Source organism: Chelonoidis abingdonii, chromosome 21, assembly GCF_003597395.2.
Source record: "Chelonoidis abingdonii isolate Lonesome George chromosome 21, CheloAbing_2.0, whole genome shotgun sequence".
Lineage (NCBI taxonomy): Eukaryota > Metazoa > Chordata > Testudines > Testudinidae > Chelonoidis > Chelonoidis abingdonii.
In genome coordinates this window covers 11,892,931-11,917,502 of record NC_133789.1, presented here as the reverse complement: position 1 = coordinate 11,917,502, position 24,572 = coordinate 11,892,931, and the positions used below count along the sequence as shown (strand labels likewise).

General features: G+C 51.7%; 1 protein-coding gene across 2 annotated transcripts in view; it reads right to left on the bottom strand.

Annotated features, from left to right (window-relative positions):
- Positions 1–9,943: 9,943 nt before the first annotated feature.
- Positions 9,944–24,572, bottom strand: part of LOC116835034 (acid-sensing ion channel 2) — a 342,966-nt gene continuing 328,337 nt past the window's right edge. Inside the window, exons 9-10 of one of the 2 annotated variants that reach the window (XM_032797481.2) lie at positions 13,965–14,033; positions 9,944–10,759 (exon numbers count right to left, since the gene is read on the bottom strand). In XM_032797481.2, the coding sequence (XP_032653372.2) occupies positions 10,658–10,759; positions 13,965–14,033 (171 nt within the window). In that variant the 3' untranslated portion in view covers positions 9,944–10,657. The remainder of the gene's footprint in view (positions 10,760–13,964; positions 14,034–24,572) is intronic. The other variant, XM_075059574.1, reaches the window with a different exon arrangement.

Genomic DNA, 24,572 nt, shown 5'->3' with positions numbered 1-24,572 from the left:
TATTATTGAACGGTGACACTCCTCAATAATCTCTAGCAATTGACTAAATAGCTAGCACAATACGGAAATTTCCACTACATGCATCCGATGAAGTGGGTATTCACCCACGAAAGCTCATGATCCAAAACGCCTGTTAGTCTATAAGGTGCCACAGGATTCTCTGCTGCTTTTATTAGAGAAAGGCTGCAGCAGATAACCTGGTGCCAGGAGTGGCCAAACTCCCTTCCACGGCTCCAGTGTTAGAATAGCCAGAGGTGGGGGGCAAGGAACAAGCTGGCTCAGACAGTTGGCAGAGGAAGCGGGTCATTGGTTCCAAATCCAGGCCAGGCTGGGGATGAACAAACATTAACATCTCAGGGCTGTTTGGAACCCCAGGGGGAATGACTAAGGCAATGTTTTAGTCACATGAATTTTTAGTAAAAGTCATGGTCAAGTCACAAACAATAAACAAAAATTCACAGCCCCTGACCTGTCCACGATGTCTACTAAAATACCCATGATTAAATCTTGGCGGGGGGAGCCCCAGAGGGAGCATCGGAGGTGCTGCTGGGGGGGGCAGGGTCAGTGGCACCAGCTGCCAGGTGCTGCGGATCGTGGCTGCTCCTGATGGCCACCTGGGGACCACTGCTGGGCCTGCCAGAGCAGCAGCTGGTGTGGCTGCCTGGGAGCCACCTGAGTGGTGGCTTGGGCTTGGGTGGCCTTAGAGTCAGCCAGACTGGCCCCTGCAGAAGTCACGGAGGTCACAGAAAGTCACAGAATCCATGACTGCAGGACTGTTGACTGGAAAGACCCAGAATCCATATTGCCCTGATCCATGTGTCGCTGCTGTCAAGACTAGAATGCACATTTCTAGTCCATGCAGGAGTGTGTGTTTCCACCATCCGAGGGGACTGCAGCCCCAGATGGATTAACTGACAGTGAGTTTGCATTGTCAGCCTCTCCAATCTAAAATCCAGATTGTGGGTTTTGGAGAGTGTTAAATCTCCAATCACTGGGTCAAAGTCAGAGGTGAGCGTAAGGAGGGATTGTCTGTAACTTCGCTTTCCCCTTAGCTCACACGTTACATGTCTTGAGAGTGCAAGACGCCCATGGACTTCAGCAAGAGTTGGATTGGGCCTGTGCAGGGGAATTTTCAAAGACCTCAGCACCCAGCCACCCCTGTTGCGACACGACTGACCAAGATGGTCAGCAGAGTTAGGCCCCCACTATGGTGTGGCTGCCTGAAAATCTGTGGGTACTGAGCACATCTGACAACGGGAGTTTTACTCTGACCCCAGAGAAGTGCCCATGGGACTTGACAGTCAATATCCCATTTTCAAAAGTGACTTAGGCGCTCAGAGGTATTTAGGTACCCAACTCCCACGGGCATAAGGTGCTTAAAAACCTTTGTAAATCTTGGCCTAAGTAGCCTACGGTTCATTGAAGGTCAATGTTATTTAGACTTTAAAGTACTTGGACGCTTTTGAAAATGTTCCCATTAGTCACATGACAACTCCTTTAGATTCACAGCCACCCTCTGCCATGGACTTTGCCGTGACCCTGACACATCCCTTCTGAATTTATCTAACCTTTGCCTACTTCTTCCACAGTGATCTCACTCCTGCTGCAGTACGAGCAATATTGGCCTATGAATTTCACAGTCACCTGGGGATTTTCAATTAGTATAATTAAGGATCTGGCAAAGGCTTCCAAGGGGCGCTTTAACTTCAGCAACGTCTTACAGAGATTGGATGACCTGGGGGCCGTGATTTGCTCTAGTGAAAATACAAATCCCACAGCAATTGCTGCAATTTTCTTCTCTTTTAACCCTTTCTGGAACCTGCCGACATGTGTGCGTGTCTTCCTAAGTATTTACTTGCCTGTCAACCGGGAAAATGTCAGGTTTGTCAGATTTCTCTGGTCATGCCACACGCTAACCCTAACCCTTTGATGTGTTCTGAGCCCTCCAAATAGAGCTTTTTGTTGGGATTTATTGATGTCCATGGAGAAAAAGTTTTAGGAGAACTGGAGCCCAGAGCATGGAGTATCAGCCTGGGAAAGGATTGTTTGGAATCTCCTTTAAACACTCTTGTTCTTGCACTGTTGCATTTCTTTGCATGTCTACAGTGCTTTTAACCCCAGAGCTCAGAGACGTGAACATGTGACTCATCAATCAGAGAGCCCAAAGGGCCTGAAAAAGGAGGGTCAAAATCATTGTCCCCATTGCACAGGTGGGAAAACTGAGGCCTAGAGCCCGGAAGTGGTGTTCAAGACAACACAGTGGAGCTGGAATAGAACTTATGTCTCCTGAATCCCAGGCTTATGTCTGATTCACCAGACACCCTCCTTAGCTAGAAGCAAGCAAGCAAGTTTGCTGATCAGTTTCCCTATTTTAATTGGCCGCAGGACTGCTTCAGTGCAATTCTGTGGTATAGCACATTATCTCCAGCATCTCAAATCAGAGGGGAATTCTTGGAGGAACAATCTGATGGGAGGGAGAAGGCCACATAGCAGCAAACCAAGAACACAGCCCAGTCCAACATGCTCGTGCAAAAGACTAGAAAGGAAATTTCGCACTCAGCATGTAATCAAGGTGAGCACCAGTCAGACAGGCTGGGCTTGTGGAGCCCTTCAGCTCTGGGGTTGCCTCATCAGCAGCGAAATTGTTACAACAGAGCTCTCCACCTGCTTCTATGGACAGCTGAAGTTCTTTCCTTTCCTCTGCCCAAGCAGTGCGCTGCTGCCCCCCAGCCCACCCCACCCCAGAGATGGCTCCATTACAGGCTGGGGGATGCAAAGCCCTGGGAGATGTCCTGGCCTGAGACATAAGCAGCAGGGTTGCTAAGTGGGTTGCAAGCTGGGAGCAGGATGTTCAGCGCTGGGCTAGTGCTGCTCCCACTGACACCAGGAGGGAGGCTCCTGCTGGTTTCCAGGAGAGCCGAGTTCAGCCAGCCTGGTGCTCTCAGCCAACCCCCGCCTACATCTTCTCCAGCTGGGCAGGAGTCACCCAGGGTCCTAACCACAGCACAAGCCGTGACCAGAAACTGAAATTCCCCACCTGGGACCCAGCGGCGTCTGGGTAACCTGCTCCTCTGGGCTGGGTGGGACCCATGTGGCTTCTGGAATGGGGGTAGGGGTGGATCCTCTGGTAGCTCCCCATTTGTTACCCTCACCGGCCAGCAATGTCCACAGGGTGTGTTTCTGCACATCAAGCAGGGGAGCAGTTCGGTCCCAGGTAGAAAAGCCCTTACACTGCTTGGGGGCTAAACAAAGCTCATAGGCTCAGCAGGTAGCACCATGGACAGAGCTCAAGCCAAGGAAGCCAGGGCAGGTGCTACCATAATCCTCCTGCAGCCGCTGCAGCCTCGCACTGAATGCAGCTGCTGCCAATGATCATCTTACCCATGGTGGGCCTGGGGCTGGCCATGGCCCTGGGGCCACGGACAGCAGCCCCACCAGTGACAGCAGATCTTCAAGGAGGATCAATTCATGGGCTAGACACAGCTGCCTGATTCGTCGCATGGTTATTGATTCCATTGACTAGGGGATTTCCAGTTAGTCACCGATTCAGCCGGGGAGGTGTGAACGGGTCTAGACCCAGAACCAGGCACGACAGAATAAAGTTCAGTGTTTGGGTGGGAACCCTGCTGGGCACAAGGATGCTACTCACATTGAGGGCAAAACAAAGCTTTAAACGCTTGTCTTAGCATGATTAATACAAACACAACTGTTCCACAGCACATGAGAATGTAGCTGTCAGCTGAAATGAATGTGGTGTCCCGCCCCATGGCGCCCCCCCCCCATACTCACAGCTTCCCATGGAGACCGAGCGGTAAGAAATGGGGGTAAGCCACCAGGGACCTACCCTGCCTCGAGCATGCCAAGCGTGTCTGAGGGTCAGGATCCTGAGGTTTACATGGTGATTGGGCCTGTTATAGGTCCTGCTGGCTGGTATGAATGTTCAGATAAATGCCCCGCCTCAATGTCCATAACTGATTGCCTCACCCCAATAATATTGGGGAGTGTGATAGTAATGATCTCAACTTATTATCACAGATAGCAATTTGGTGCCAAAGCAAGGGTGTGGTTGTACTTTGGCAGATGGGCCTGTCCTAAAATGCCCAAAGCTGGTATCAGTTCATATTCCTGCAGTTACCTGGTACCATTTCGTACAAAATTCCCACAACCCAATACGCCCAGTTCCCCAGAAACTCAGGGTCATTCCTGGGTAACTTAATTATGCCATGGCTCGTAGTCCTCGAAGCCTTCTGGTAATTATTTAAGCTAAATCTCTTACAGGGGGCAGGCCTGTAAAAATAGCTTTAAGCTAGCTCTGTGGTTCCTGGCCCAGGATGGGCCTCTCACTGCCTTTCCTAAGTCCTCCAGCCAGCGCCAGCATGGATCACGAGCTGCAGTCCTTAGCGAGGCCAATGGGTTTGGGCCTCCAGCTTTCGTCGGTGGGGGCAGAGCCAAGCTTCCTGTGTGCTCTGTTTGGGTGCAGGTCAGGCAGCCAGCCCCCTCAGATCCCGGGGAACAAGTTCACCACTCAAAGGGCCAGGTTTACAATGGGCTTCATGTGCCTAAAGCACCCAATAGGGCACAGCTGCTCTGTGACAGAGGGCTGGGCTAGGAGCAGGGTACAGGCACTGTTGGGCTAGCTAGCCACACTCATTCAGCCACCCCAGCTGCTGGGGCTGCCTGCGGGTGGTGCTGTCAGTACAGAGCCAGGCCAGGCCTGCTATGTTTGCAGGCTCCTGGGCAGGGCCGGTGCAAGGAAGTTTCTCACCCTAGGCGAAATGGCCACCTTGCATCCCCTCCCCTGCCCTGCAGCAGCTCCCTGCCCACCCCGCCCTGAAGTGTGCCCCCCGCCCCCGTGGCAGCTCCCCGCCCCGTGGCCTGATGAGCCCTGCAGTACATCCCCACCCCAGCTTCGCGTCCTCCCGAGCACGTTGTCCTGCTCTAATTCTCCTCTCAGGCTTGCGGCGCCAAACAGCTAATTGGCGCCGCAAGTCTGGGAGGCGGGAGAAGTGAAGCAGCGACTGCGCAGTGGAACCCCTGGGCTGCTGGCGGCGCGCTGACCCGGGAGACCCCCTGGGCTGCCGGCTGCAGCGGTGACGCACTCACCCAGGGGACACCCTGGGCTGCCAGATGCTGCGGCGGCTCGCTGACTCAGGGGACTCCCTGGGCTGCCCGCTGCCGCTGCCACTGGCAGCTCAGACTCCCTCTCCATCCCAGCAGCAGCGGGCCACTAAACCACTTTAAAAAAATTGGGGGTGCTGCTTTTTGGGGCCCCCTAATCTTGGCCCCCTAGTCCGCCTAAATGGTTGGACCGGCTCTGCTCCTGGGCTTTTCTGACCTACACTGGCCAGGCTGCTGAATACGAGCTGTGTCTGCTATATGCAGAAGCAGGAGCTTCCGCCCAAGCCCTTGTAGCCCGCGGTTAAGAGAGAAGCCAGGAGATCACGCTGCTGGGCCAGGAAGAAAAGGACCAGCCAGGAACAAAACCCGGTTGGCTCCAAATGGCCCCAATGTGGAGTGAACGAGTCACTTATAGCATATCTCCACGGCAATTCAACACCTGCTCCTGGCCCGTGCCAGGAGCCTTGGGCTCACCACTCTCAGGCTAAGGGGCTGTGTAGATGTCCAGGCTTGGGCTGGTCCCTGAGCGCTAGGGTCCTGCGAGCTGGGCGGGGCCGACTGCAGCCCCAATGGGAACAGTCCCCCCATTAGCCCAAGCCCCCGCGAGCCCAAGCTGGCACAGGACAGCCGCGGGGGATCAGCTACAGTGTGTTAGTTCCCAGTGCCTGCGAAGCAGCGGGGGAGCTGTACATGGCCCATTGGGTGGGGGGATGAACCCCCCCCACCTCGGAAACTAGCCCCAGCCCCCTTTGGCTGCACAGGACAGGGGCTGGAAATGGGCATGAGTCGAATGACATCTGGATGCAGAATAGCCCACTGCACCCCATGTTCCAGGCACACAGCACAGGGACAACCCCCCGCCTTCCTGTTCCAATCAGATTTAACCACTGCCCACCACCCAGCCACCCCGGTTCTGAATTGCCTGGAGGAGTGGGGCTGCCCATCCCCCCCAAGGTCTAGCGCCAGGGGTCCAGCTAGAGGAGGTGGTGGCGCTTCCCTGCAGCCAGCGCCATAACCTGATGCTGGAGGGGAGAAGAGGTCCTTTCTTCCATTTATTATATACTGGGTTGTTTTTTTGTTTTCATTTTTTTATAGCTGCTTTCACTTTCCCTCCTAAGCCTGTCAGTTTTTTTAACCAGTGTGGACTTCTTTGTCAATTGTGTAATTGTGGCTTTGGGGGCATCTAGTAAAATGTTCTTAAACAATTTCCAAATTATCATTTTTCTGTTTAAATTTTCCATCTAGCTAATTTGGCTCAAAATTGTTTTCAGCTTTGTGAAAGTGGGCCTGTTAAAGCACCAAGTGTATATTAGTGGTTTGGACTTTATTCTAGTTGCACATCACAAATGTGCTCAAGTTATGATCACGTGCACCTGAGCACCATTCATTTTCCATTCTGTGATAAATTTCTCTTTATCTGCCAAGACGAGGGCTAATAGATAATTCCTCTAAGTTTGGGGCAGCACGTTTTGAGTTAGGAAATTGTCATCTATCATATTAAGAAATCCCAAGGATGTTTTAGTACCAGCAGCAAGAGAGCTCCAGCGTGTGCCACTCAGGCTGAAGTGTGCCATGAGCACGCAGTTTTTTCTCTGACACGTTATAGCTAGGAGCTTAAGGAGCCAGCCAAACTATTCCCTAGTGTGACTCTGCGGTTTGTAGCACACACCAAGTCATACTCTGTCTTGTGCATTACCTGTGAGGATGTTGATCCATAAACATTCCAGACAATTTTCTTCTGAGTTATCAGTGACTCGAAAGCAGGTGATATATTTACACACTGTCATTGCTTCTCCTCTTTAGCCAACTCCGTCCTTCCCAAACCACTCTCCCCTTATACTGCTGTCTATCTAGCCAGGGTGCTTATCTGTCCCCCATCACTGTAGGATCCGAGCTCCTCACAATCTGCCATGTATTGAGCCTGACAGCACTGCTCTGCAGTAGGGCAGGGCTATTCCCCACCCAGTTTACAGTGGGGGAACTGAGGCACAGAGAGGTGACATGATTTGGCCAAGGTCACACTGGGTGTCTGTAGCAGAGCTGGGACATGAACTCTGGTCTCTTGCTGCCTAGGCAGTGCCCTAATCAGTGCAGGATCCTTCTGCTTCTCTGCGGAGTCAGGCTCACATACACGTCATTGCAACAACTGCTCTGCTGGGCTGAGAAGAGCAGTATGATAAGCCAGTGGCTGGGGCATTCACATGGAAGATTTGGGTTCTCTGCCACAGACTGCCTGGGTGACCTCTGGCAAGTCACTCTAGCCTCTTGGTGCCTCTACGAGGTGCTTAGCTGCAATGGTGATGGGCCCTGGAAGGACCTAAAATAGATAAGTACCTATGGGCCCTCTAAGCACCATGCAGGTGCTCAAGGCTGCAGCAAAGAGAGATAGCTCTCCCTCAGCCCCAGCCGTGATCCCCTCAGCCTGGGCCCCACCCCAGAGCCCGCATCCCCAGCCAGAGCCCTCACTCCACCCCCCACCATATTCCAACCCTCTGCCCCAACCCTGAATCCCTCAGCCTCGGCCCCACCCCAGAGCCTTCATCTACAGCTGGAGGCCTCACTCCCCTGCACCCCAACCCTCTTCCCCAGCCCTGAGCCCCTTCCCTCACACCGAACCCCTCGGTCCCACCCCTGCCACATGAATTTTGTTAGGTGACACATCACCTCCATATTGGTGCACATAACAAAATGCATTGCACACATATATGGGACAAATGAGAGGTACCAGCCCTTCTCCGGTTTGGGGTGTGCTTTGCAAAGTGTTGATAAAAGGACGTTATTCCTCAACGTGCTGCACAATCAGTCACTTGGTTCATATGCTTCCCAACGCTGCCCAGGCCCCTGCTGTCACTGCTAATAAAGAGACAAACCCAGCCCGTGCGCTCTGTCCCAAGTCCCGCTTGTCTGGGCTCATAAAAACAGCCACGCTCAGAGCTCTGTGAAACTCACATTTCTTTCTCTTTATTGGTGTAAAGCTTTAGCACATCGTATCATTTTGACAAGGTACAAGGTTCCCTTCGAACGGGTGGCCGCGTCATTCACGTACAAAACAAGAACTGGCCGGACAGAGGTGGGTGTAGGGAATCGCAGAAATGGGGGGCTGTGAAACATAGGCCTTTCCAGAGTGAACAGCTTTGCTGCTGGGTGTTCTGGGAGGCACCTTCTCGGCTGGTGGGGAGTGTTAGCGAAATCTCTAGGCTGCATCCCCATAATCAGGGTGACTAGATGTCCCGATTTTACAGGGACAGTCCTGATTTTTGGGTCTTTTTCTTATATAGGCTCCTATTACAGCCACCACCCCTGTCCCGAGTTTTCACATTTGCTGTCTGGTCACCCTCCCCATAATCCATACGCACTGGCAATGCAGTGAGGCCCAGAATTTACGCTGCTCCCCGAGCTAAGTGCAGTGGGGGTGGGGGAGAGGGATGGAATTTCGCACTTTCTAGGAAATGGTAAAACTCTTTGGAGTTGATTAGAACTAGTTAAATACCCCCAGTGCCGGTGCTGTCCCAGGGGTGGTCCTGACGGAGACCCAGGGAAGCCTGTAGGGCCAGATTCCCAACTGGAGTAAATTGGCATAAACCCACAGAAGCCAAATGAGGTGTGCCGATCTGCACCAGTTGAGGAGCTGGCCTGTCATACCGCTGTTTGCTGACATACGTATCATTTGTTCTACTCACGGTATTTGGCTGCCAAAAAGGGACCCTTCTGGGGCTTTGAGGGAAGTTGGAGGTCCAGTCAAGTGCATTGTTTATGACCAACATGACAAGTCTATTGCAAAGCAGGGTCAGGAGGAGCCGCCGTGGCTGTCTGGAGGTTTGGGCTGTGTTCTGGAAGGCTACAGCTTGATTTAGTTGGGGTTGGTCCTGCTTTGAGCAGGGGGTTGAACTAGATACCTCTTGAGGTCCCTTCCAACCCTGATCTTCTATGATTCTATGATACAGGAGGGGGACACGGGAGGCCACAGTAGGGGGTCAGCTTCCAGCTCCTCTGCAAAGAGAATCATAGCCAAGCAAGTGCTTCCAGGAGTCTGAATCCGAGAGATGCTTCAGAGCAGCTGACTAGCAGAGGGGTGTTGGGAGGTTGACACTGGAGACTCCTGCAGCGGCACTGACAGGCTAGACTCTGTGCTAGGGCAGGGCCGGGCAATCTTATAATGGGGCTGGGGCTTGTTGAGAGGGAAGCCACAGGGTTTGTGTGGGAATGTGTGGGTGGCTTCACACGTCAGGAATAACACAAACAGCCCCAGGGAAGCTCTGGTCCCGATCACCTGGGTGGTTCTGTTGATGTCCCAGTGGTGTCGCCTGATGCGCCAGGGTGGAGGAGCAGCTGCCGGGGCCCGAACGAAGGAGGTGCTCTGCTCCCAGCTTTGGGAAGAACAAAGTCCACCCTGGAGATTACCTGGGAAGGGGACGGGCTGGAGGGCGCTGGCTAATACCCAATGTGCTTACAAACTGACAAAGCACATGGCCCTGCCCCCGTTTGATGCAGCAGGAAGAGGCTGGATTGGCTGCCTGTTAACAGCCGAGGGGTAGGCCGTGGAGGATGAGCCCAGCTGCCCCCTTTCCCTACCCACCAGAGAGGCAGCAGGGCCAAATGCAGGGGACCCTCCCACCAAAACAGCCAATTGAGGGGGGATCCCAGCTGCTCTGTCTGCCCTAAGGCTGGGGCGGTGGTGAGCGGATTGGAGGCAAAGCAGGAATGACACGATCTGGCCATTTCCACAAGACCAGCTTTAATATCAGTCAGGAGAATGAGGAAAACGCACAATGGAAAGGAATGAAAAATAACCCCCACACCCGTTCCTGCCCAGCCCCACGCCCGTTCCTACCCCTCCCCGAACCGGACTGTACAAGCTGCGTTACAGACCCAGGAGCATGACACAGTAGCCGCGGGTGTGGTCATCCGAGAGCCATCCAGGTCAGTAAATCGGACTGCAGGTGTGGTCCCTCTGCCAGGCCCGGCTACAGCACGGCTTAGCCTTTGGGGGGCCGGGCCTAGCAAACTGACAAGAAGAACAAGGAGGTAAGCAGAGTCCAAGAGCTGCACGTTTGTTTGGTTCTTTATTCTAATACAGCCTAATTAACGGCGATTTCAGGGCTGGACGGGCCTGCAAAATTCCTTCTTGGTAGTGAAATCAGAGCCTGTACAGAGGAACAGAGCTTAGAAAGACAGCTAGGAATAGATTCTCATAAAAAGTACCGGCATGCAAGTGCTTTATACAGTCGACAGTATATGAAATGGTGGGTTTCTTAGTTTCTGGGTTGGTCTGTACAGTTCAAAAACAAGTGTGTCTTCAGATCCCGAAGACAAGCCCCGCCACAGGAAAGGACGACGTGTGTCAAGGCCAAGGCGCCGCTCGCTTGGTTTTGGCAGAGATGTAGAATATATATACAGTTATACATAGATATATATTATTTTTTTTTAATGCATAGCGATTTTCTTCCTTTTCCCCCGGTGCAAACCTGAGCTTGGTCCTTGCTTTCCTGGGCAGTCTCCTTTCGGTTGTTCTTGGCACTCCGGAGCTGGCAAAGAAGTGTCAGCAGGCGATTTCCTCCAGCGTTCCCAGGGTCGTCTGCAGGGGCACGTTCACAGTGTGGCTGATGGTTTCGGAATGATTTGGAATGGGGTCGCAAGTGCTCTGGGGAAGGAGAGTGACAGGGTTACCGCAGGGGGTCTCAGCTCTTGCGCTGCCAGGGGGTGCTATTGAATTTGGGCTGCCCCACCTCCCGGCCAGGAGCATGGCAGGTATGTTTTGCCTGGGCGTACCTGGAATGGTCACTTCCCCAGCCCCCTTGGGTAGCAGCAGGATCTGGGGCTGCAGAGCCATGCTTATCCCGAGATCAGGCATGCCAGTGGTGTGACGGGTCTGCCACATACGCCGCTGGCAGGTGGGTCAGCACAGCCAGCCCCCCAGCTCTCTGAACCTGAGTCATGCCCCACAACTGATTCAGCTTATTGAGGGCTAGACAAAGCCTGTCACCCCAGAGGTGGGATGGTGAAGCCTGCCCCCCTAGGTATCCCATGCTGCCCCACGGGCGGGTCAGATCCTTCAGGCTGGAATTTGGGATATGGCTACACTGCATTTAAACTTGGCACTTGTGGACTCAGTGTTTCCAAACCCGTGCTTAAGCGTCCACACGGCATTGTGACCCTGGGTTTACAGTCGCTGGACCCGGGGCTCACAGCCGTGCTAACGCGTCCACACTGCACTATGGTGCCCTGCTGGCTCGGGTCTGCGGCTTCAGCGGTATCCACGCGTGCACTCACATTTCTGCCAGACTTCAGGAATCAGAGGGGTAGCCGTGTTAGTCTGGTTCTGTAAAAGCAGCAAAGAATCCTGTGGCACCTTATAGACTAACAGACGTTTTGGAGCATAAGCTTTCGTGAGTGAATACCCACTTCGTCACATGCATCTGATGATCCACGAAAGCTCATGCTTCAAAACGTCTGTTAGTCTATAAGGTGCCACAGGATTCTTTGCTGCCTGCCAGACTTGGCTCTGACGCCTGCCCCCCCGAGCAGGGTCCATGAGACTGAGTCCAGAGGGGTGCCGCACCCAAGTCAGGCTGAGTTCTGTATAGACGGAGGTGGAGTTTGGCTCAAACCTGAGTCTGGGACCATGTTTATAGTGCAAGGTAGCCAGAGCCTTAGAGGTGCTGAGTAACAGCTGGGGGGGCGGGACGGTGCTGGGGGGCAGCGTCACATTGCGCTTTGTAGTGCAGGGCGGCAGAGCAGAACCTTCCATTTGCTCTCACTTCCCTATCTAGTGAAATATCCCCAGTTCGGAGTGCCCTGGCCCAAATCTCTCCATTGGTCCCACCCCTTCTCTTCACTCAGCATCAGGGACACGTAGCATCTCTCACACACACAGTTTCAGCACGGGGCTGCAAGGACCCAGCGTTTGGGGCTTTCCCTTACCAGCACAGCTGGTGGAAAATTTAGGACCAAAATATTTTCCCAGTGGAAAAAATGGGGTTTAGTCATTTAGGGCAAAATGTCCGATTTGCAGATGGGAAATTGCAAAGCCAGGTGAACATTTCCATTCTGTTTCCTTTCCAGCAGAGACGTTGTGTTTTGTGAAAAAATGAAACGTTTCCCAAATGGCTAATTGGGGGCCTCCCCCTCAACCTCTCATTTGCCATTAAATGCAGGCAAATGAATGAGGTCCAGGATGGGTTAACTTTATTTATTTTTCATTATTTTAGCAGAACTGGAAACTCTTCAGATGGAACATTTTCCACTGCATTTTCCACCAGAGAAAAAAATTATGTGGGAAAGTCCAGATCAACTTGAGTGATTTGAATGGACGGTGCCAGCATGGGTCTCAAGCTGTGGGGAAAAGGTCAGCCCAGGAGCCCCCCCACCCCCCGGCTCTTCCTTTGTCCTGCTGCTGGGATGAACAGGACTGGCAAGTAGTTTGAACTTCTCCTGGGTCCTAGAGACAGAGCAGGGAGGTGAGTTCCAGAGCTTGCACGTACCCGCTCTTGCCTTGCTCAATGCTCCCCTGGATTCTCCACTGAATGGGGATGGGCGTCAGAGAACCCCAGGGAGATACCGGAAAGGGTCAGATTCCAAATGGGTTGGCTTGGTCCTGCTTCTCCTCCCCTTCTCCATCCAGGGAGCTGAGACTTCTCAGATGCAGAGGACCACACGACAATCCTTAAATCAGCAAGAGGGCTGGAAAGTGCTTTGTTGCACTCCATAGGGACACCCAGGGCCTGCATCTGAGACTGGGCAGAGCTGTTATAGGGAGACATGGGCCTCCATTTAACCAGGGCCTTTGGTCCATGTATTCAAGTGCCTAACTCCCACTGAAATCAATTGAAGTTAAGTGCCTAAAAACCTCTGAGGATCTGGGCCAGAGCCATCCAGAAGGCCTGCACTCGGCACAGAGGGGAAGGGCCTGCTAGGGGTGGGCTGGAAAGCTGTCTCCGAAATAGAGCTTCAGTTTGGTTTTGCACATGATTCTACTTTTTGTTATAGCTGAAAAATGCCTCCCCCTCAAAAAAAAAAAAAAATCACTGAAACTTTTTTCAAAAAGCTGTCAAGAGGATTGAAATTGTCCATTTTCGGCAATATTTCCCCTGATCGTTTTTATTACTGTTTGTATTGACAACTGATTGCCATGTTTATAGAAACTATTTCCAAACGTCTCATCAAAAAAGCAGGTACTGAGCACTCAGTTTTCAGCCAGACAACGTGTTTTGGGGATAACGTTTTGAGAAAAATGCCAGTTAAAATTTCATGAAAAAATAGACAAATGGGTCAATTTCAAACCCTGTGAAACAGAAACAAGTTTGCCATTTTGAACAAAATTGTTTTCTTGTGTTTGGAAGAGCTCTGCTTGGAAAATTCTTTCCAGCGTCTCCCATTGGTCGGAGTGAATGCTTTGTGAAAGAATGGGCAGTTTTTCTTCAGTTTCATCTCTCTTCTCCAAACCCGACCTGTCTACCTTGCTTGAAGTTTCTACACATTCGCTCTTGACAACGCTGAAGATTTTATCGCACACCTTGCACTATGTGGTGATTTTCTTAAAGCCCCGGCTGGGAATCTCAGCTTTCATTCTTTTTTGTTTTGTTTTAAAGTGAGGTTCTAGTCCTCAGAGTTTCAAAGAGAAGTTGGAAAGTGGGACCTCCCCACCACCCCCGCAAATGCTCAAAAAGCAGAAAGCAATTCAAAAGACTCCCCCCCATTCAAAAATAACCTCATGATTTTTAGGGCCATCTCCTGAGAAACTGAAGCTGTTGCAACTGACGAGGGCCTGACTCCTGGTGGTGGGGTTGGCCATGCTGCCTTCCCGTAGTACTGAGTCCCCCGGGGATGGTACTGATGGGGATCCTTACCACGTTTTCGTCATGGCTCCCCTCCTCCTCCTCCTTGCCAAGCAGGTCTAACAATCTTTCCTTGATCAGCTGAAAGAGAGGCAGACTTGGTTACTTTAGGTAGGAACAGCCAGTCCCAGCTCTCCTCCCTGAGCATTAGCAGCACCCAGTCAGCCAGGACAATCACTCATTCTCTAAGATGCCTCTGGGATCTTCCCTGGCCCCCTAAAGGGCCTGGAGGCAGATTGACGTCTCCATGTGAATGTGGAAGGCCAGATCGCTCTCCAGTGCAGCTCCTGGCACTGCAGTCTGGCATTAGACCCTCCTAGCAGGATTGGCTCCAGGTGAGACCACAAGACCTGTTTCTATGGATGGGAGTTGCAATGGGCCATGTCCTGCCCCCCCAATCTGGCTTGCAGCCCATTGTGTGCCCCACACCTCAATGCTGAGTGGGCCCTGCCCCTGCCACTCTCATGAGCCAGGTGGCTCTGTGGGGACGGGGTGCCAGGTACTGACTGCACATCTGGCTCCAGCAGTGCTGGCATGAGTCTGAGAGGCTGCAAATGTTGCGCTGAGCAGAAGGGATTTATGGGAGCTGCCTAATCGCTGGAGCAGTCCCCTCGCACAGCGCCCTCACAGAACAGATGCTGCTGGGCATGGGCAGGTCGCGATAGACGGCTGGATCCAGCTGCTTGGGAATGCAAACTGACAGGCTGGGGAGCGCCATGTTTGACTGAACTGAAGCTGTTGCAATTGAATGAGGGAAGTGCTTAAGGGTCAGGCTCTCTGGCCATCGGAGGCCAGCGGAAGCTGAGGAAGGGGGAAAAGCTGGTTCTGCAGCACAGTTCCCAACTGGCCCAGATCCTGCAGCAGCATTGTGGCTCCGTGGCTGAGGAGGGGACAAGCTAAAGCAAAAGAGGAGGGTCCCCTGGAGTCACATTTTCCTCCCTGAGGCCCATCAGAGAAGCCAGCAGAAGGGGCAGCAGGCAATGCGGAGAAAAAGGTTCTCTGCACAGAGGATCCAGGAGATCTGCAGTATTTTTTTTGTGGATGAGGGGGGAGTCTGTTTCCTCGACAGAGAAAATTGGGGAAGAGGAGGACGTTTTCTGATGGATGACAGCTATTTTGTTGAATTAGAAATGCCAGTGGAAAAGGGCTGTTCCTAGTGACATTTTTCGGGTTATTGAAAAATCTCAGTTGGCTGAGTCAAAATTTTTCAGTAACCCCCCGCTCCAAATTTTTGCCCGTCCATCTGAAATTTGTCAGTTGCTGAAAACCACAGAATGTTGGGCCTTCCAGGCGAACCCAAAACATGTTGTACAAAAATTCTGAGATCATGTTTTCATCCAAACTCTTCCCTGAAAACACACCCCAAACATTTCCTGAGCAGATCTAGCAAGAAGGCCTGTTTCCAGAGAGGCCATGAAAGCTGGTGGTTGGGCAAAGATATTTTGGCAGGAGCGTGGGAACTGCCACTGTGGATCAGACCGGCGGTCTGTCTAATTCTCTCTCTGACTGCCAGTACCAGGTGCTTCAAAGGAAATTGCAAGAAGATTCCTAAGTGGACTATAATGGAATAACCAATCTGCATAAGAACATGAGACCGGGCGCACTGGGTCAGACCATGGGTCATCTAGCCCAGCATCCTGTCATCTGACAGCAGCTGGTGCCTGAAGCTTTAGAGGGAATGAACAGAACAGGGCAATGTATTGAGTGAGCTGCCCTATCATTCAGTCCCAGCTTCTGGCAGTCAGAGGTTTAGAAACACCCAGAGCATGGGGTTGCCTCCCTGACCATCTTGGCTAATGGCCATTGATGGACCAATCCTCCATGAACTTATCTAGCTCTTTTTTTTAACCCATTTATACTTTTGGCCTTCAGAACATCCTCCGGAAATGAGTTCCACAGGTTGACTGTGTGTTGTGTGAAGAATTACGTCCTTTGGTTTGTTTTAAACCTGTTAATTTCATTGGTGACCCCCTGGTTCTTGTGTTATGTGACAGATCCTAACCCCAGAATATCTCTAGGGTCCTAACCCCAGAATATTGGGACTTCTCTACAAGGGGAAATTGACTGGTAATAGCTATTCCAGAACAGCGTTTATTCTGGGATAGAGTGTGCATACAAGGGAGGTATTCCAGGATAGCTAAATGATACCAGTATAGGTATTCCAGAAAGGTGATTCTGGAAGAGTTCTGTAGGTCAGTTTCCCCTGTGCAAACAAGGCCTTTGTCAATGAAGGTTGCTCATATCTAACATTTCTTCCAGGTGTCCTCAGCATATAACACTCTTGGGATGTGCCGTGCAATTGTGCAGAGGCCTCATGGAATAAAGTGTCATTCTCATTCATAACACCAAGAAATCAATGTTTGCCAAAGGAAAAAAAACGTATTGAGAAAAATATTCTCCAGCTTCTATGAATGGAAACCCTCCCCCCTCCCCACCAGAAACTTTATTTGAGAGAATTCTTATTACCTTCCTATCAAAAAATCCAAAAGAGACACTGGCTTGTTGGATTTTAATCAAATTCTGTGTGCACACAGATTGAGATATAAACCAGGGGGCAGAGTCTGTTTGAACTCCAAAGCCCGGATGAGTTTTATGGTCGTATTTTTCATTATATTTTATTGCAAAATAATGCCACCCAATATGAATGGCTGCTCAGAAGGGACTCTGTCAGTAGAACTGCCTCCCCTACATTGCAAATGCATCACTACCTCTTTAATAACACATAAGGCTTGTCTACTCTTGAAATGCTACAGTGGCACAGCCGTAGCCCAGCAGCCGTCGCGCTTCAGTGCGGACACTACCTGTGCTGACCGGAGGGTTCTCCCACTGGTGTACATAAGCCACTTCCTCAAGAGGCAGGAGCGAGGTCGATGGAAGAATTCTTCCATCAAGCTAGCGCTGTCTATACCGGGGGCTTAGGCTGGCTTAACTACAACTCACAGCAGTGTGGATTTTTCATGTATCTAGGCCAACCTAACTTTTTAGCATAGACCAGGCCTTAAAGTGAGGTTGTTTAAAAGTCCCTAAGCAAGTCAGGGGCCAAAGGCTGATTAAGCCACATATGCCAAAGCCAAGGAAGGTAGTCTGAATGAGTGGTTACAGCACTGCACTAGAATTCAGGACACCTAAGTTCTATTCCCAACTCTGCAACTGGAGTCCTGGGTGACCTTGAGCAATTCACGTTGTCTCTTTGTGCCTCAGTTTCTCCACCTATAACATAAGGACACTGTAAAGTGCTTTGAGATCTTCTGCTTAAAAGCACGATCTAAGTGCTAACTCTTATGATGTAGGTGCTTTTGAAAATGCCATTTGACTGTCTCAAATTTCATGAGACTAAAATATCCTGGATGTTTGAAAAAGGCATATGTTCAGAAACTATTTCACTACAATATTTGCATATATTCAAAACTAGTTTACTAAAATGGTCAAAAAATTTCAACTATTTTACTGAAGTATTCTCTGCCTGTCACTAAAATAGCGGAACAGCTTTTTGTTTAAGAAGTGAAACAACATATGTCCTGGCATTTAACTGGCATAACTTTGCGCATGCCCACGGAAGAGAGTTATTGTTTGCAGTCGGAAACCTGCATTTCCGCTTTTTTGCTCCTCTCTTACACAAGCTTCTGCTGCACTCCGCGGACAATGGGGAGCCCTCATGTAACTAAGTAAATTGCTGTAAATTGCTACCGAGGGCAAATCCCTAGTGCCTGAGGAATAAATGGTTATTTGTGGAATTGTAGCAGTCAGGATCACAGCCACATTGTGCGCAGCGCTGGGCATATACAAAGTAAAGGCAGTCCCTGACTTCAACTGATTGGAGTCCAAAAGCCCAATATTGCCACCTTTACGCTGGTGGAATTGGTCCACTAATGCTGCTTAAATGAATCTGCCTTCTCAAGACATCAGTGCTGCACACCACCAGAGATTGCCGTGCTTGGGTGCCACCGTGCTGTCACTTCTCAGTAGCCTTCTCCACTCTGTGAATAGCCCTCCTGGAAATCAGTGGCCGCTTTAGTAGCAGCTTGCACTGAAATCATTCCCGCTTAACCATCAGTGGTGAGTTAGAGTCTCTGGCTTGTTTCAGAGTGAGGTGCTGCTCAGTCCAAGGACAGGCAGCAGGAGGCAGCTGATATAACAAGCCAGCTGAGTAGGGAAAGGAGGGTGTATGGAGTTGGGACAGGAGCACATTGTGACATGCCCAGGGGGCGAGAGGGTTAAATGCTCCAGGAGCAGAAGGGAAGAGTGGCCTTATGGTTAAGGCTGTGGGGTAGGATGCCAGTGACCTGGAACTAATTCCTGGCTCTGCCACAGATGATCTCTTTTGTGACCTTGGACAAGTCACTTAGCCGCTCTGGGCCTCCAGGCCCAGCATTCAATAGAAGGTAGGGAACCTGCTCAGAAAGCAGACCAAGTGCCTTTAAAACTCACAGCTTCTCAATGTCGGGCGGGGGCGGATTGAGACTCACTCTGCTCCCAGGTGCAGACTCGGCACTCTTGGATCATCTGTGTCCTGCAGCCAGATCTGCACAAGGGGCCTTCCATGGCCAGAGGAAGGCTCAGGTCCAGGCATTCTGACATCCGCCGGACACCCTGTGCCCCTTCCCTTGCTGGGTCTGTGCCCTGTCTCCTGGGTCTGCCTGAGTGCAGCCTCATGTCATGGAAGCCTGGCTCTGAGTCTGCAATGCAAGTGCTTGGGCCCTGACTCTGATGCCCGCCTCTCATGCAATGAGACCCGACAGCAGCGTGCCAGGAGCACATGGCGTGTAACACACACACACACACACACACACACACACACACACACATCGCGGACTCTCCTGAACGTTTCCCATTGCAGCCCCTCTCCCGTGGGCTTTGTTCGGGTCTAACACGGAGACACGAGTTTCTTGATGAATGTCTCTGACTAGATAACTCAGAATAGCCTCCCCAAAGCTGACCAAGAAGGCGCACAGCATGCTGGGACCTGCAATCAGCCGGCTCCCCCTTCTCCCCCCTCTGCTTTAAAGGTGAAGGCAGCCAGGAGCAGCATAGCAAACCTCCGTGGGCCACGTACGTTTGGAGCACACGCCAGCCCCTCTTGACTCTATGCTGTTCCCCTGCATGTAGGGCTGACAGCGCTCCTCCATCCCTGATGCTGTTTAGCTCTGGTGAGATGGGGGGATTCTCTGAGATGGCAGCTTTTCGAGCCACCGGCCCTGACAGGAGCTGAGCGCTCGCCATCAGCTCTCCAGTGCAGAGCCAAAGTGCTGGAGTTGGGTGCCCCAGACGCAGGGAGTCGGTGGCCCCCGAATTAAGACAGCTGCTTGGTGCTCTTATTCTACAACTTGCCATTCCTCCGGGGCAAGTCCCACTTCCAGCAGTTCCATCTGCATGTTCTTGGATTCTGGACAGGGTTTATAGGATAGCTAGTGCCAGTGGCGAGATGCCATTCAGATTAGTCCCTGCCTGGGTGACCCACACACCTCATGGGGTCACCCATCTAGTGGCCCCAAGACCACTTAGCGAGAGAATTAAACGAGTCTGCTCAACAGCCAGTTGGCTTTCGGCTCATGCACTGAGGTTCCCCAGTTCTAACCTGCTCACCAGCAAGCAGGGTCTGTCAGCATTACACTTGCTCACTGGACTGAATTTGAACTTCATGTCCTCCCCTTTCGCAGCTCAGATCTTGTCTTTTTATAATATTCCTTCACCACCATGGCAGTCTCAAAGCCCGTTTCCTTTCCCCCACTGTCATTCATGCAGCCATGAGCCACTTCCCAGTCCTCAGGCTCCCATCCTCTCTTCAGCACAATCCCTCCTGAAGGCCACTTCTACCGCATGCCCCACATGTAAGGAATCAGATTGGATTCTCCTTGGCTGTCAGTGCACCAGGACAGGGCCTGCTGCGATGTTTGCATTTTGTACAGTGCCGTGCGTAACCTTGGGGAATGATCACTGATGATAATGGCCGGGGTCTTCACAGGAGCCGGGTGGGCAACGAACTCCCGCAGACTTTCTTGAAATCCTCAGCCTCTTGGGGGAGGGCAGGACTAGTGATGGGGCCTCTGTCCAACGTAAGGTTTGACACATTTCTCCATAAGCCGTTCCTGGTAGCCAGGCATCCAGCCTAGCTTGCAATATTGCCAGCGAGAGAGATTCCCCAGCTGTTCTTTGCCCTCGCTCTGCTCTGGAGTGAGGCAGAGCCCCTTAACATTTAACTTCAATTTTAGCCACCACTGCCTGTCCTGACCTCAGTGGGGCAACTGTGGTTTCCTGCCCGCCTTGCAGCTGTGCTGGCGATTTGGATGCAGATTTTCGCCACCATCTCTAATCTCCCCTCTCCAAAACACAGTTCATATTCCACCTCTCTAAACTTGGGCATTTTCCAGGCATCTGTAGCCTGCTAAAGTAGGTCCCTTTTTCTATAAACCCACGCTCTGTGACCACGCAGTATGCTCCATCTTGGCAGCACACACCCCACGCAGCGTATTCCCTATGGCTGGCCAGCTCAGGAGAACAGTGTGGGATATTTGCATCATTGACTAGCCAGTTTCTTCTTCCTGTTCAAGTGACTCTGTTGCAGGTGCCTGCTTCTCTCTGGATTTAGGGTCCCAAGACCGAGATTTAAGATGCCAGGTTAAGCTCGTAGATCATCATGTGAAGGACACAGTGCAAAGCCTGAGCAGGGAGATCCCTGAAGTGGGCTATTGTGGGATGTTAATGAAATTAGAGATCAGGGGAATTTTTTCTTTTCTTTTCTTTCTTCACTGCAAAAAAAGGGCATTTTTTGGAGTCCGACAGAGAATTTGGTGGATAGTTTTGAAAGGCGGAAATGTTCCTCCCCAAAGAGTCGAGACACTTCCAATTTGAAATATTTCAGTGTTTTGCGCTGAGGTGGTGTTTGGATTTCAAATTTGGCCAATTAAGCCCCCTCCAAAAAAAAAAAACCCCAAAAGGGTGAAAACCACCTGAAATGGCCAAAATCCAGATGACAAACTTGAAACAAAATTTGTGTTGAGTTGATGTGAAACATTTCTGTCAATTCAACATGATTTTTTTGGTTTCTGTGTTTTTGATTTAATGAAAAATATGTGTTTTGGTTTGACTCAAGCTGGAATTTTTTCAGAGTTTGAGGTTTAGCCCTCAAACTGAAACCTTATTATTTGCTCAGCTCTAAGTGAAAGTGCTCCGAGGTTATGAAATTCCCTTTTGGAGGAAGGAAAAGGCTCCCTCCCCAGCCATATCTAATACACCTATGGCCACGGGAGAGAGACCCCATTTGTCCCACAGCAGGTCTGGACACAAGTCAACCTGCTTGGATTCATGCTGTGTAGTGTGAACATATCAGCAACACACTTTGTAAAGTGGGCATCACTATCCCTATTTCACAGCAGAGGGAAACTGAGGCCCGGGCCCTTACTTGAACCCATCCTGCGCTGGAGGGGAGCTGAGCACGGGCTTGGGTGAAATCAGGCCAGTATGAGGCTTGTGCATGACAAAGGCCTGGTTTGCAGGTTCATGTTGGCCTGCTGTACCAGGGGAGTTCCCCTCATGTCAGGCAAAGAAGCCACAGCAGAACTGGGACTAGAACCGAGGACATCTGGCTCCCACACCGAAATCCCTCACCCCAGGACTACACTGCCCCCTGTGGAGAGGAGGCGGAAGAGGCAGTCGAGTTCCAGAGGATGGGGTGGCGGGGTGGGGGAGACTCCGGAATGAAGCCCAGCTCTCCCCTTGTAGAGGCTGCCATGTGAACTGGCATGGCTGGGGGTGGAAATGATCTCCCAGCATCAGTGCCCCACAGCAGGATGAGCCAGGGGCCCACTTTGTCTCTTGAGCGCAAAGAAGTGGGTGACCCCTTGGGCGGCAGGGCACGATGCAGGTGCATGTGGAAGTGCAGAGGCTGGGGAGCTCACGGGGGGCAGGGCATTGCTCTGAGGGCTGTGGAGGGAGACAGGATGAAAGGAAGGCAGCAGTGAGGGCATGGGAAGAATGGAACATGTAGGGAGTCAGAAGGTTCAATGCCTCCCTCTGCTGTGTTCACTGAGGCCAGCCTGGGCCTGGCCCCTAGGAAATATCATGTTTGCCCGGCTGAGGCAACATGAGTGCCCAGCACATGCAGGTCGGCCAGGTGCTTCGCTCTAAGATGAGTCATCGGATGAAGCGTCTGTTCCACCAATCTGCACACTAGTGAAGTGGAAACTGAAACCACCGCGATGCGGCCTGACAGCTCGACTCATTGCTGCTCTTAGGAGCTGGAGACACAGGCAGATGCTCTGTTCCTGGGTGGTGCTGAGGATGTGAAACATGGGGGGCTCAGGGTAGTGGGGAGTTAAAGCTCTCCACCTGGGGACATGTTGGTGTCTTTGACTGGACTGGGCGGGGCCCAGATGAGGCATTAGGACACCTGGGTTCTATCCTAGAGCTGGGACCTGGGACAGTCACTTGACCTTCTGAGCCCACTTTGTCTCCATCTGTAAAACAAGGATGAGGAGATTGACCCTCTCTCCTTTGCACAGAACCCCGACCGATCCTTGCAGGCTGCTTCGACAGATGGAAGGTGCGACTGCTGAGCACAACCTGGGCTGACTTCCTCCATGAATGTGTCCCAGTGCTGAACAGACACCCCTGTAGCAATGAGCAGTGAGCTGAGTCTCCATGGCCCACCCAGCCTCTGAGCCCGCTGCTGAGAGGGCAAAGAAGTGCCAGCCGTGCTGGGTGGCATTCAGTAGTGTGGGTCACTTGTCCCAAGCTCATCACCCTGGTGATGGAGCCGCTGGCATGTGAGCTTCTTCCAGACCCCACTCACTCCCTGGCAGAGGGGTCACAGCTGAGACCCACCACCCCGACCTCTTGCTGAAACGTTCCAGACCTGATATACCTGGCAGTTTGGTTCCGATTTTAAATACATGGACATGATGCGGAGGATGTTATACGTGGGTCCATTAGGCCCTCAGGGTGGATGAAATATCAAACCTCAATCCCCCCACCTGAGTGTCTGGACTTCTCTCCACTTCTTTCATTTGCAGCACAAATTGCACTTCCTGTGAAAAAAAGGCAGTCGTTTTCTGCGTGGCTGAGTCAACCGATTCAACAAAGGCACCAGTGATATCAGAAAGGGGACGCGTTCATCGCAGGCAGAGACATGAAACAATATTCCCCTCATTGCAGAGAGCTGCCCCATGCTGACCCGGCCACTGTTTCTGGATGCTGCACATACACTCCGGTATATTTCATGGCTCAGCGGCTTCTGCTTTCGCTTATTTCTTTTAATGAAAGAAACCAGCCAAGATTCCCCCTTTGAGTCACTTGGTCCCCCTCCAACCTCTCACTTTGTTTGTTCTAGTGGGCTGCGTGCTGGATCGACAGCCCTGGAGACCAAAATCCTTGATCCCGCCCCTGATGGGGTGCAGCAAAAGCTTCCCCCCCATCCAGGAGCCTTGCCATGGCCTGCAATAATCCTTGGCATCTGCTGAGCAGTGGGACACTGAGCAGGGCCAGGTGCTGTGAAAATAACAACGCTTTGCACATGTGTGTGACATGTTCACACTGCGATTTCAGCTCCCTCTGCAGGTGTTCACAAGTCAGACTGAGCCACCGAGTGATGTGCCCAGCGAATCTGTGGCAGAACCGTGACTAGAAGCCAGGTGTCCTGATCCCAGGCCTGGGTTACAATCACAAACCCATCTTCTCTCTGGAACAAGGTGGCTGCTTGCCTGTGGGGAACCAGAAAGAAACTTCATCTTCGAGGCAGTGTGGGCTGACGGAGAAAGCACTCGCCTGGGACCCAGTCTGTTCCTGGCTGTGCTGCTGGATGACCTTGGATAAATCACGTGCCCTGCTCTTTGACTCAGTTTCCCCATTGGTAAAATGAGGATAATGATATTGGATTTGGGCTCCAGTGCTGTTGATTTGGCACAATATTCACTAGAACAAACAGAGAGGGTGAAGGAGGGGAGAAGTGATGCCAAGGGGGAATCTTGGTTAGTGTTTTTTCCCCCATTAAAAGAAATAACACAAAGTGGGAATCAGTGGGCCTCTGATGTACAGGGCTTGGAGATTACTGATGGAAAAGGCTAGCTGGTCTTCTGTGAGCAGCCAGCCAAATGGCAGCTTCTTGTCACTCTCACCTGAGGCTGGATTAGAACCAGTGACTGGGAGGCGAAAACCCCAGGGCACAAAGACTTTTATTTTGATTTCGCTCTCTGCTCCCTAATAGCCTCTTGCACAAAGGAAAGCGCAGAGCTTAAATTCAGCCAGAGCTGTCCGGAGTGGAGCTCTGGGAAGTATTTTCAAAAATTGACTCCAGCCTGATGCTGTGCCTGTCGAGGAGCGTGCGCCAATTGGTGCTGCATGTGCCAGTGAAGGCATAGTTAGAACTAAGCAAGGAGCCGCCTCTGTTGGCAGTGGAGTGCTGACTGGCAGGGATAGGGGGGCTGCAAGTCACCCCCGTGAGCCTTGATCTCCTGTCCAAGCCTTCAAATCTCTCAGTTCCCCGCAGCAGTTTTCTGCTCCCCACCCTGCACCCCTTGCAGCAATCAGAGAAGACAGGCAGCTCCATGGCAGGGACCATCGCAGGGGGTCCCTCCCTGCAGGGAAAGTCACGGTTGTGAGGGACCTGATCAGGGAAAGGGAAGCAGC